General features: G+C 34.3%; 1 protein-coding gene across 1 annotated transcript in view; it reads right to left on the bottom strand.

Annotated features, from left to right (window-relative positions):
- Positions 1-14,358, bottom strand: part of LOC145215830 (uncharacterized) — a 68,204-nt gene that overhangs the window by 13,688 nt on the left and 40,158 nt on the right. The window contains exons 21-30 of the mRNA XM_080084454.1: positions 12,988-13,161; positions 12,547-12,640; positions 11,534-11,674; positions 11,224-11,280; positions 8,403-8,516; positions 7,857-7,966; positions 7,427-7,538; positions 2,526-3,794; positions 1,529-1,627; positions 107-166 (exon numbers count right to left, since the gene is read on the bottom strand). Of these exons, the coding sequence (XP_079940580.1) occupies positions 107-166; positions 1,529-1,627; positions 2,526-3,794; positions 7,427-7,538; positions 7,857-7,966; positions 8,403-8,516; positions 11,224-11,280; positions 11,534-11,674; positions 12,547-12,640; positions 12,988-13,161 (2,230 nt within the window). The remainder of the gene's footprint in view (positions 1-106; positions 167-1,528; positions 1,628-2,525; positions 3,795-7,426; positions 7,539-7,856; positions 7,967-8,402; positions 8,517-11,223; positions 11,281-11,533; positions 11,675-12,546; positions 12,641-12,987; positions 13,162-14,358) is intronic.

Consider the following 14,358-nt stretch of genomic DNA (forward strand, 5'->3'; position numbering starts at 1 on the left):
TGAGCACAACATACAAAACACACCAACAAATGTGTAGAAATCTGTATGTGCTTGAATAGTTTGGCAACAAAATTTTCTAACATCTACATCTATGTTAAATCATTACCTGTTCCACGTAAGTTCTCAAATTTCTCTAACAAGAATCTGTAGAAGACTGATGGTTTATCTGGAAAAAAACAATAAATCAAACAAAAAGAACTAGAAAGGTGGCTTTCTAACATACTTCTTTTTATATATTCTATATCCTAATTACCAATTTACTATTCACATCATTTGATCTACACATATGATTGTTTTTGCAAACAAACCGTGTGGGTCCCCACACGCGGGTTTGTGCTAATTTACTGCATAACAAATGTTTAGACTCTTTAAGAACAAATTATACAAAAGCATTAACCCAACTTGTTTTGTCTTTAATTTTTGCACCATTATTGTCAAATTGTTACAAAAACAGTAAAAACAAGGGAAAAATACTTTCAACTTAATCTCTTGCTTCGACCTTAATATTGTCATCCAATATCAGTTTTAAACACAAATTTTCCTAGAAAGCCTTAACAATTATACTACAGACACTATAAAAAGTCTTTTGCTACAAAGGTATGCATAACAAATTGTTTTTCACTAGACACCGTTTTCAATAGCACACAGTCCTTAGTGTTCAACAATATCATTTATACATGACTTAAGTATTGATCCTTGAATTGATTTGTCAAAAATAAAGAAGCTATGTTATGACGAAAAATCGTTTTTTACTATGTTTGTAATAGCCACAAGTTGACCTTTAGCCTTCGTTAAAACTGAAAATGCCCGTGAAAACTTAATAAAACGACATGGCATTGCTGCGCAAATTCAGCGAATTTCTAATCACCATAACAACTGTCTCGTAAAATGTCTGTCAGTAAGTCAAGCTAAACTATCCCGCTCTGGTTCCACCTTAATCGTAAACCAGTGAGTTATTCCCTTGGGACTTCTATCTGTCTGACAGTGTCTTTCTTGACCAAACGAGACACATATTATACACATATTATAGGTTGTAAAGGTAACTATTTGGCCTACTAAGGCAAAATTTTAAATACAAAAGCAACCTACTGCAAACAATCGTTTAAAATTTCATCACATTAGGGCTTGTATTTCTTGCCTAAAACTAAAACCGATTATTTCGATGTTTAAGGGGGTGAAAATGGGTGAATCCAATAAAAACTTAAAAATATTTTTAGAATACCTTACTTTGCACCAACTAACAGAGCACATAACTCCTAGATGATGTACTTTAGTCAGTACAGCCATATTAAAAAAAATAGGTTTTGGAAGCCGGTGGGTGAACCGAGGATCATTCGGTGTCAAACTTCAGGAGGATTAAATTTGGATTAATAACTAACAACTGTTTAAATTTGAAGCACTCGTTCTTGAACAAACCAGCATTAAACAGAAAAAATACAGCCAAAAATAATATGCATCCCCTTCATGGAAGGGGACCCATATTGTGCATAAACTGTAACAAAATATGTAGCTAAAAGCAATGACAAACCAAACTTTGAACTTGTACCAGGTTCTTTTCTCGTCTTGCGTATACCAGCTCGTTCTGACAAAGTTTTAATTGATTCATCTGCAGGAAAATATTCAGCAACTGAAAGTTAAATCATACAAAAGTTGTCAGTGACAAGAAAAAAGCACACAACACTTCAGAGATCAATCAGTAAATAATAAAAAAAAAAACTGGAAATAAATAAACTATTGTCATATATTCACAAAAAAGAGAAAAGAATGGTAAACAACAATACTTTCAATCCTTTGCAAATTAAATCTTTGGCAGATTTGACCTCAAAAATAGCTGTCCAAGGCCATTTTTAAACAATTAAAACTTTTCCTAGGAGACCCTAACAGTATTAGAAACAAATTAAGGAGCCATTTTGCAGCAATGGTATATATAACAAATTGTTCTTCAGTTATAATTGTTTCACAGATATTGACCTGCAGTAACCTCTTGCCATGCAAAGCCTAAACCACAGTTAATGACCTCTTGGCACATTTTTTAATAGCACACAGTCCGTAGTGTTCAACAATGACATATTGCCAAATTGATACAAAACGAATTGTTTCTCTAGTTTATTTTGTTCTTACAGAGTTTTGCAATACCTACAAGTTGACCAATGAGTCCAACCAAAAGTTACAAAATTACTTTACAATGCTTTACAACTCACCAACCAACAAAGTATAAAACTTCTGGATCATATTCCAATTTAAAAATTTCACATTCAGGCACCTGTGGGTGGACCACTGAGTCATTCAGGGTCAAACTTCAGGAGGAACAAATTTGGATAAATACCTAACATGTGTTTAAATTTGCATCAGTTCAATACACTTATTCTTGACCTAATGCAAGGAACAAACCAGCGATAGACAGATAAAAGAAAGGAAAAAGTACAGACAAAACAATATGTGTACCCTTCATAGAAGATACTTTTAACTAAATTCAACTGTCTCTTTGACTGAAAACATTTAAAAGATTGCAAGTTGCAACTTACATTTTCTGTCTTTATCACCCAGAAAAAGACCACATAAAAATCGTCGAACCATTGACCAATGACCTCCTTTGGCCACTATAGGAATGATTTTGTGGAATTCTTCATCTGGCATGAACTCACAGATGTATTTGGCTGCAAATACCTCCTGCAACATTTGATGTGAAAAGTAAAATCGCTGGTCTCCGTCAAATAGTCGGCAAAAGCCAAGTTTACGAGCAAAGGTTATGACGATATCTTGGACATCAGCTGCTTTAAGACCACCAAGTTTTTCTTTGGTGAAAACAACTGTTTCTTCAAGCATGCCTCCATAAGCCATTTTACCAAGTGGTTCCCATAACTCGGCAATATCCCTGTTGTGTACATGCTCAGAGTATCTTAGTTCCTCTATCACATGTTGAAAAACCTGTGTGACTGTTTTCACTTCGTTTCGTTTGACAACCAAAACAACAAATTGCAGTAACAAAGGATTATGACAAAGGATAAGAAGTTGTGGGGTCAATACCATTGTCTCTGCTTCATCCCCAGCCAAAGCACGGAACAGCTTTTCCATGTTTTCAGTTGAAAGGTCATCAACATGAACTGTGTCACCTGGACGAAGCTCTGATGGGAGTTTAAGAACACTGTGTGGCCGTGACGTAAAAATCAGCAAAGAATCTTTAAACAACTTTTTGCAACAAAGATTTCCTACCAACTGATCAATTTGCATAAATGTTTCATAATCTGCATTATGAGGTTTCAAGTTTTCAAGTGAAAATGGGGCTTGGTCATACCCGTCAAAAACAAAAACACACTTATCTTGGTTTTCTACCATCCACTGAAATGCATTTTCTTTTGTTTGTTTATCCAACTCAGGACAGAGATGGTCAACAAAAAGTTGTTTGTATGTTAGATCTTTATTATAACTCAGGTCCATGAACCTAAGAAAAAATTTGACAAATTGACTTTTTTTAGACTTTGCCAATCGTTTGGACAGAGTAGTTTTTCCTGAGCCAGGTGGGCCAATAAATGCAATAAACTTTTTTGGGGATGCAAGTTCTAAAATTTCATGGAAATACACTGGTTTTGGCTTTATATTAGGACTAAACGCCTTGTGTGTAGTAGCTACAAATTCATCTTTCTCCATAGGTCTCTCTCCTTCATAAGCCTCATATTTATGCATTCCTGGATGTACATCAGGTAGTTGGTTGGTTTTCAGTTCTTTTTTACAAAACACCACACTTTTTGGTATGCTCTTAATATGCTTCTCCTGGTGCTTTTTAATGGCAGCATCTGAAATCAAAAAGCATGTGAATTAGATGGGTTGAGAAGGTGATAACTTTCTCTAGATTAGCCAAAATGCTAAAAAAACTGCTGCAGTGTCAGAAACAAGGATAAAAGTAACCAGTGTACATCACACCATGACATTATTATTGTGTGGCCATGGCATGTCTTTGTCACTGGCATGGCTATCTGCTTGAAATAGGGCAACAGTATGTCTTATTTTCTTTGACCAATGTCTGTCCAGATTTGCTTGTTGTTTAAGTCGAGGTCATTTTTTCCTTATATTTGTTACAAAGAGTGTTAAACTAGAGGGGTGGCTTAGTACATTTTGCCATTGCATATACACTATAACCTACATTTCCCCTACCTTAGTTGTTTCAGCAGACAGAAAAGCGAAGTTGAAAATAATGCATTTCACTAGATAACCATGAGTAATTTAAAGTATTAAACTTATGAATCATTTACTTTAGTAAGCATAGTCATTTAAAAAAATCACGTTTTGGGGGCCTGTGGGGCCAAACTTCAGGAGGATCAATGTTGAATAATTAGCTGATATCTGTGTAAATTTAAATGTATTTAAAGCACTCTTTCTTGAAAAACGTGTATAACAAACCAGCGATAGACAGAAACGAATAATTTGGGATTTAAGGGATGAAAATGGGGGAATCATTAAAATTTAAAATCAAAAGTTACAAAATTCTTTAGAAACTCTTACTTTGAATCAACCAACAAAGCATAAAACTCTTATATGATGTAGTTCAGTGAGTACAGCCATTTTAAAAAATAACGTTTTGGTGGCCTGTGGATAAACTGCTGGGTCGTTCAGGATCAAAATTTAGGAGAATCAAATTTCGATTAGTAACTAGAAAAGTGGCTTTCTGATATATTTCCATTTTATATATTCTATACAACATTTACCAACTTACTACACTATACACAATTTATTTATATGTATGATTGTTTTTGCAAGCAAAAAAACGTGGGAACAATAGCCACGCTAAAAATTTCACGTTTTGGGGGCTGTGGGTGAACTGAGGGATCAAACGGGGTCAAAATTCACATGGACCATCTTTAGACCAATATCTCTAATGTGTGTAAATTTGATAAAGTTTGGACCATTCTTTCTTGACCAAAACGTGGGAACAAATCCGCGTTAGACGGAAAAAAAGAAATAAAGAAATAAAGAAAAAAAGAAAAAAAATACGGACAAAAACAATATGTGTCCCCTTCAGGGAAGGGGACCCATAACTAGCATCTGTCCAAATTTGAATAAATTTAAAGCACTTTTTCTTGACCAAACTTGTTTGACATACCAGCGTTATACATAATTTATATGTAACTCACAGATTGTTTCTAAAGTGTATGTCAAAAACAAACTAGAAAGGTGGCTTTCTACTATACATCCTGTTTATATTCTATATCCTATTTACCATTTTTATCCACATGCAGGTTTGTGTAGATTTACTATAAACAAATGTTGGGTTATGTTTATATTCTTAAGGACAAGTTATTAGAAAGCATTACCCCAGCTTCAAAAAAGTTTTGTCTGTATTCTTTTTGCATCATTATTACACTCTTTCATGACCAAACGCATTTAACAAACCAGCGTCACACAAAAAAACAGACAAAAACAATATGTGTCCTCTTCATGGAAGGAAACCCATAATAAGCAGCGTTGTGACAAAAAATCATTCTAAACTGTGCTCTGCGATACCTACAAGTTAACCTTAGATGAAAATGACCGTCTAATGCAGGGGTTGTTAACCTGGGGTGCGAGAACTGTTCCTAGGGGGTGCGGGGATGCTGAAATCAAGGTTAGTTAGGTCTATTCCATTTAAGCAATTACAGAAGGGGGAGCGAAAATTGGTTAGTGATTTGAAAGGGGGTGCACAAATTGGTTAGTGATTTGACAAGGGTGCAGCAAGGAAAAAAGGTTAAGAACCACTGGTCTAATGACTCTTTAAGGAGTTTTAAAACTGATACTTTTTCACCATCATGTCTATTAACAACATTTGCCTGACATGTATGAAACCAAAGTATCGTTTTAATCACTTTTGAGATATAAAACCTTGCTAAAACTTAAAAATGTGCATGCTAACTTAGTAACACTACATAGCTGATGTCCTATCATCAAGAAAGAAAATGCCTGTTAAGTGTCAAGCAGTGATCACCCGCTATGTATTAAATCACCACAATTGTAAACCAGTGAATTACTCCCTTGGGCTTTCCAGTATATACATGTTATGGGCAGTAATGGTAGCCATTTGGTCGATACAAACAATTGTTTAAAACCTCAGCTTATTAGGGCTTGTATTTCCGATTTATTGGACCGAAATAGCTAAACTGATTATTTTGGGGTTTAAGGGGTAAAAAATGGGTGAATCATATACAAAGTTACAGATTTCTTTAGAAGTCCTTACATTGCACCAACCAACAATGGCATTGTTAAAAATATTTACTCATTTTAGGAAGCTGGTGGGGTATATGTGGGGGCTAAAGGGTTGAGCAGAACAATTGACACCTATAAATAGCAAATTCTACAAGTTATACAAATTTCATCCAATTTCCACATTGTTTAAAAACATCACCCATTTAGGGGGCTGGTGAGGGATAAAGGGTTGAACACAACAATTCTACACCTAACAATTGTATATTCTACAAGCTATACAAATTTCGGCCAATTCCGACACTGTTTAAAAACTTACCCATTTCAGGGGCTGGTGGGATAAATGTGGGGGTTAAATGGTTTAATACAACAATCGACACCTATAAATAGCTAATTCTACAAGCTATACAAATTTCAGTCAATTCCAACACTGTTAAAAAAACTCATACACTTTAGGGGGCTGGTAACGAAAATATGGGGGCTAAAGGGTTGAACACAACAAATAGACACCTATAAAATGAATTTTCTGCAAGCTCAATTCCAAAAGTGTTTAAAAAACTCACCCATTTTAGGAGGCTGGTGGGGTAAATGTGGGGGTTAAAGGGTTCTACAACACCGGTAAATGGCATATTTTAAAAGCTATGCAAATTTCATCCCAAAAGAGCCACTTGTGGGGTTTTACACCCAAACATATAAAATATGAAACCACAACAACCCATAAACAGTTCTGTGAAATTTTAAAAATTGGCCAATGTCTAAAATTTTGTTCACTAGAGGTGTTTTGAGCAACAGCTATTAACTCTTCTGATGTTAAATCCATTTAAAATTTAAATCCATTAAATTTTTTTATGGCAAACAAGGTGGACAAACTTCAGAGAAGAAAAAAACAAAGAAAAACACACAACAAATCAAGTAAAATCAACATGCGTCTCTTTCAGGGAAGGAGACCCATAGTTTGAATTAATTTTAAGCAGTCTTTCTTGACCAAACGCTTATAACAACCAGCATTAGACAGAAAAAAAATTAAATAATATGAAAAAAAACATGTGCCCCCTTCAGGGAAGTAGATCCATAAATATCCTGTTTTGGGAGCCTATGTATGACCCACTGGGTCATCTGGGTTAATCAACTTTGAATAACTAACTAACTAACATGTGTGAAATATTGAATAAGTTTGAAGCACCCTTTCTTAACCATACTCATGTAATAAACCAGTATTAAAAAGAAAAAACTAACAGAAACCACAATTACTTACTGTCTCTGGGAACCATAAATACTTTCTTTGCAAGATAAGACCTGAATTCACACATTTGGACAGCTTCCTGATGGTCTACAGTTCCCCTCTGTCTCATTACTGCTTCATTTACCTGTTATAACAAATGTCCACACAGACTTTGAAGTAATTTATTCAAAACATGGTATTGTTTATATACAAGGACTTAACCAGTTATGATTTTGGTAAAATAAATACTGCATTTGAAAACATATTGTTTGTTGCAGCCCAGTATTAAGTCAAATACAACACACAAAATAAAACCTGAGTTTATGTTAACAGATCAACAACTCAAAACAATTGTATTAAAGACAGAAAACTAACTAAACTGTTGCAGATTTAAGTTATACACATTTACAACAACTAACTTGCCTTGCCCCCTTAAACTACACACATATTTACAGTTACTAACCATTGTCAGTATGCTCAGCAGGTCCTCTTTTGACGAATGCTTTATCAAAGTCTTGCAGAGCGCTGTGACAAACCAAGACCCTTCGTTGCTATTTCTCATTGCTGCAGCTCCTGTGCAAACACAATATTCAGTTTCTCTTGTCTCACATTTACATTCAATCAAATTTGTGATAAACAACATATAAGCAAAATTAGTTTTTCACATTTTGTGATGGGTTAACCACTAGCTCGGGTCTAAATCTTCAGATACCTGTTTAATGTAATTAAATTAAACACATCAGTTTATACTAGGTTGAGGATGGTTTGTTGCGCAAAAGTCGCCATGATGCAATTAAAACCCACAACATTTTGATCATTGAACAATTGTGTCATCCACTTATCTTATTTTAAGTAATGTAGTGTGTTTTACAAATATGGTGTGAAACCTAACTAAAATAACGTGGTTTAACAATGCCTATGTTTTGTTCAAAAATGATCTTTAGTCACTTTTCAGAATCTCATTTTCAGTTTTAGTAATCTCAAATTTCTATGTAGTTTTAAGTCTCACCAGGTGCAGAGGCAAATGCAAAAAGCATGTTGGCATATTTCTGGGTTGCATTGTTCACTGGTTCAGGGTCTCTATCAGAGCAAGTGTCTGACCTGGTTGTTCCATCCGACCATCCTGCACAGGAATAATTATACAATGCTGTTGGCTGTGTTTTTACTGAACGTATTTCTGACAGCACCTTGAAAACCTTTTCTTTAATATCATTTATAACTGATGATCACTGTTTCATAAAACCTTCAAGAATAGTTAAAATCCTAGGTCAAAGAAATTTTAAGAGATCAGCGAACCGGTTAGCATTACTGGTTAATCTCAATGGACTTTTTGTAACAGAACCGGCTAACAAATATGACTTTTGTGATAGAACCGGCTGACAAAAAATTTAATCCCAGCAGTGGTTCTAGGTACAAGTAATATATAATACATAGGCGCCAAGTAGGCAGTGGCAGGGTGGCGCCGCCACCTTGAGGTTTTGAAGCATGATAGCGGCAACCATGGAAATTTTTGTTAGTTTATAGCGGTATCGTGAAATATTGCAAAATCTTAGGAACAAGGTTGCCTACTGGCAAGTGTGCTGGCAATTCAGCCACAAAATGTGGCTTTAAACTGCAACTTGTTTGGTTAGTGCTTTTTTTATGACATTAAACACACAATTGTCTGCCAGTGAATGTTTGGTCAATGTTGTGTACAATGTGATTGTACTGTAATAAATGGTCAAATAAATAGTAAGGTGATATGAAGCAACAACAACTTGAGTACTTGGTGAAACATTTTTGTAATGTTTCTAAACCAATAATAAACTCTTCAGCAACATGTTGCAAATGCCAACTACATATCATTTCAAAAATATTGTTTTTTTCTGTTTTTGACTAACGTTGCATGGTAAGAAGTTAGTTAGGCTTTGAGTTTGAGTTCTTGTGGTTGTCAGCATGAGTGACATCACATGTGAAGTCATATTTCATGCCTGCCACCTTTTATTTTCAAAAAACTCGGCGCCTATGATATAATAGATCATGGTCTGTTTCCTTTTCAAAACTAAAACAAGAAGGATGGATTAGAACATATTGCCCTTGTATATACACTACAACAGCGCTTCCCAACCGGTGGTCCGCAGCCCACTGGTGGTCCGCGACGTTCTTCCTGGTGGGCCACGAAGCTTTTCAAACTACTACCATACCAATATAGTGGCTAAAAAAAGTTACACAGTTTGTGTGAACGTACTTTCCAATTTAACCATTTTTCTCAAAAATATGATACTACTCACTATGAAAGCCGCATGGCGCATAAGATTTCATGTTAAACAACTCTATTACACAAACGTACTGCGATTGTCACGTCACAACAGTATTTGTACTAGTTGTAAAATCTGGAACTCTCTTTGTTAGCTTTATTTGAGCTTTGCGTAGCTACAAAATGGATAGTTTTTTCATTGTGGTTTTCACGCAATATTATACGGTGGTCCGCCAAAAAAAACAATTTTTTAAGTGGACCGCAAGCTGGAAAAGGTTGGGAAGCACTGCACTACAACCTATTTTAAAACATATATATATTAATATATTTTTTACACTTATTTTGTATTGGGTCCCATATCATCCAGTGTCATTTATAACCTTGGGAAGTACAAACTCATGGGTCCCCACACATGCAAAGTTGTAAATAATGCATTTAAAGAGATAACAATGAAAAAAGTTTGGTATTATAACATTAAACACAGTTATAAGTACTGTGAATAAATAAATATGCTATATGGAGTTCAAACTATTTAAATACATTCCATTGATACATTTTTGAAAAGTTTTTTCTACTTTATGATCTAATAATTTGAAAACAAGGGTTAAATAGTGAGAAAATATGCTAAAATACAACATTCAAAATTCTGACCACTATGGGTGTTATTAGCAACATTCATACTGCTTCTGATGTCATAGGGCTGTTAATTCCCCTATGACTGGCATGTGCAAAAAAGTCCACCAGGTATTCTCAGGGCTGCCACTTTTGTTTAAATGAAATCATCTGGTTTGACCTCAAAAAATATCTAGAATCATCTAGATTAAAAAAAAAACATCCAAAAGTATATCTAAGTGTAAAATAATTTAATGTAACATATTAGCCAAACAACATATATGAAGGTTTTTAATATAAATTGCTCTATATTGGATGTTAAAGAAGCTTCCTTCTTCTATTTTATCACTCTATTTTTTTCTGTTACAGTTATAACATTATAAAGTTGAGGCTTTGTGATTATTTGGATGGAGCAGTTGTAGGCGTGTACTGTTCCTAAGGTCTTCACAAACGTTAAAAAAACTACCTAGATTTTATAGCCATCTTCTGGATGCCAAATTTTACATCTAGGCTTAACCAAAACTATATAGATCTAGCTACAAAATATCTAGAGTGGTAGCCCTGAGTATTGCACAAAGACCAGTACCATACGTTCTGTTACATTTATTATACTATTGCACCACAGAAATCTTTCGTTTGTGGTGCGCAGCATACAAAATGTTTTACATTTTGGGGCTAGCGAGGTAAATACTGGGGTAAGTAAAACAACGCAGCTGGCACATATCTACCATCTGTAAAAGTTTTAACTAAATCTACCAAAAATTTCATGCCAAAAGTGTGTGGACAAACTTCACCAGAGAAAACAGAAAAAAGGAGGCCCAGAAAAAAAAAGAGTATGTGTATATAAATACATCACAGGGCAATAATTTTAACCATCAGGGTTGTTAATTTTAGAGTAAGCTGAACAGCAACAGTATAAATGTTTAATTTTTGACTTCTTGTGTAATGTTTTGACAAAAAAATACAATACAATAACATTTACCAAATGTGTATGGTTCTGTCTGTTCCAAGATTGGGTCTGAATGGCTTGCTTCTCTGTCTACACAACATAAAAAAACCTTTATAAATCATTAAACAAAAATGGGATAAAACAAAGTTAAATGACACCGAACAAAAAATCTGAATTGAAGGTTTTTTAGGTTGTCATAAAATTTGGCCCTTGTTATATGTGTAATAGTTAATGGAGTGTGTAAAAAGACAACAAGGCATTTGATGAATAAGTAAGAGCAGAAAAACATTGGACAGTAACTTTTAGAATATTCGAATGTTTAAGAACCAAAAAAGTGACAAACTTTGTCGGCAGAACTGAAAGAAGAACAGCTTTGGAGTTTCCTTCTTGATGCGTGGGGCTTTGTTTGGGGTAAAAAGATTTACTACTTCTTTAACAGAAATCATTTCACCATCTGTACTGATGAACTTGTCCTGGTTGGCATCTGAATAAAAATGGTTAATTAAATACCTTATTTGCCCAATTTTATTTTTCGATTATCCGAATAATTTTCTTCACAAATGGCTTTGGTTGGGCTATACAATTCCTTTAACAACTAAAAAGTTTGTCAGCATATCAAATAGGTTTACTCCAAACATTTAAAACCAAACAAAGGTTCTATAAATTAAAAAAAATGATTGCAAAATAAAACATAAACCACTATTATAGTATTCATTTTGTAAGGCAAAGCTTTTAAATAGGCTTTACTTCAAACTGAATGGAAAATTTACCAAGAGTGCTATAGGTTTTGAGCAATAATGAAGAACAATAATATTTTTACAATTAAATCACTTCAGTCAAACTATTAGACATGTATCTTGCAGAACTGTTGTTATTCCGCTGTGATGTAAGATTTACACATTATTACTAAATTTCAATAAAAACAAGCAAGGTGGACTAGCACATTTTGCCATTGCACATACACTATTACCTTTTTTGAAACGCCATTAAAGAGATAAATGGGGCTACAGGGTAAAACTAATTTTAACAATCAACATCTAAAAATGCTGTATTCTATAAACTGCATAAATTTTATCCAATTTGGACATTGTGTAAAAAGTTCACCTTCTTTAGGGAGCGAAAAACGAATGGGGTTACAGGGCAAAAATTACCAATTAAAATGTAAAAATGGCATACTCTGCAAACTGTTAGAGTTTCATCCAATTCAAACATTGTTTACAAATGTTACCAACTAATTTGGATGTACAAACCCTAATACCATTTTAGGATTGTACACCCAAGTTAATATAAGACCAAGCCAAAATCACCTTTCTGAAAGAAACCCATGTGAATAAAAATAAAGTTTGCAATACACACCTCTTTGTCCATGACTGCCAATAAATACCATCACTATAGAAGCCTGTTCATTCTTCCTAGAACCAGTAAATTCCTCCAAAATCTGAAACATTTCCTGCAAAACATAGAAAAGATATGTATTAAGTGTTTTGTCAAAAAAATTGTTTTTCATATTTGGACAAATATTAGGCAAAAATTGTTAAATGAATTCAGTTAAATTGACCAAATCATCGTAATTACATGCAAAGTTGTACCCTTCACATTTAAAATGACCACATAAGTTTTGTTGCAAGGCAAACAGTGGTGTTACTAACAAAAGAGATGTTTTGTATAATAATCTAAGTTCTGTCAGTTTATGGAGTATTTATGAGCAAGTTTTCTTTTTAATCAGATTTTGTTTAGCATATTCACATTTAAATGTAGTTGTGGGCTTTTTAACATCAACCTAAAGATAAACCACACCTTTTTTCGCATGTTCGTATGTGACTCCACTTCAAAGTTGAGTTGTTCAAGAATGTTTTTGAGATTTGTTGAATCTCTGTCTGCACCAACTCGATTTTTATGTTCCGATTGACTGAATGTGGTGATGTTCAAAAGTAGAGCGCGATTCTTGCCAAAAGGGTGTACAGGGTAAGCCTAGCATGGTAAAATGAATACTAGAAGGGTGGCTTAGCAGATATTGCCATTGCACATACTGTATGACCCCATTGGATCTTACACATACAAAGTTGTAATGTAAGTATTTCAAAAGATACCATTAGAAAGGTTAGGTCAAACACAATAATAAGTAGGAAGGTGGCTTTCCTACATGTTTCCATTTTATGTATTTTATTTATAGATTTACTGTACACACTGTTTGATCTATAACAGCGGTTCTAAAATTGGGGTCCGCATTTTTGTAGGGGTCCGTGGGGCAATTTTGGGGGTGCTGCGGATGGTTGAACAACTTTTATCATCTCATTTGGTGTCAGTTTGAGCCACTGAGTAAGTAGAATTGAGAATTGACTGCATCAATTGCAAAACAATAGCATTAATTGCATGACAACTGACAAAAAGGCACTTGTTCTCACACAATCTAATGTTTTTGTCTTGTCTGTGATGTCAAAACCAGTCTTTGGGACATTATTATGCGGCTAAGGCTGCGAGGCCTCGAAACAATGGCAAAGGGACTGTTTTAAAAAATATATGAAAAAGTTTGAGAACAACTGATCTACACACATTATTGTTTTTTATGAGAAAAAAAAGAATGGGTCCCCACACACATGTTTATGCAAACTGATGAGGCTATAAAAATGTTCTGGTAGTTTTAGACCAATGAAAATTTTTCTAGAAAACAGTATTAGGCACACACAAAATTAGGGTGTCATTTGCAGCAAAGGTATATTTAACAACTTATTCTTTACCTACTCTAGTTTTGCAAAAGGTATATTGACTGGCAGTAACCGCTTGACAAACAACTGGTTACAGACCGTTTGACATGGTTTTCAATAGCACACAGTCCTTAGTTAATCACAGATAATACAAAAAGTATCAATGCCATCATTATTGTGCATGAACAAATGCCTTTCTACTGTTAACATATGTTAAATAAGAGTTTTGCTGGTAGAGGCGTTTCTGTAATTTTCAACACCATTGTACTATTTGACAGTAGCATTACATGGTTCTAAACCAGAAAGGAGGCTTTCCTATGTATTTCCATTTTATATCTTGTGCATATTTATCAATTTAATACATATACCATTTGATCTACAAACATGATTGTCAAACATGATTGTAAAACAAATGGGTCCTCAAGCACATGTATTTGTGAATTATTCATGGTAAAAAGGTTTT

This window comes from Phallusia mammillata, chromosome 1 (assembly GCF_965637545.1).
Source record: "Phallusia mammillata chromosome 1, kaPhaMamm4.hap1.1, whole genome shotgun sequence".
Taxonomy (NCBI): Eukaryota; Metazoa; Chordata; class Ascidiacea; order Phlebobranchia; family Ascidiidae; genus Phallusia; species Phallusia mammillata.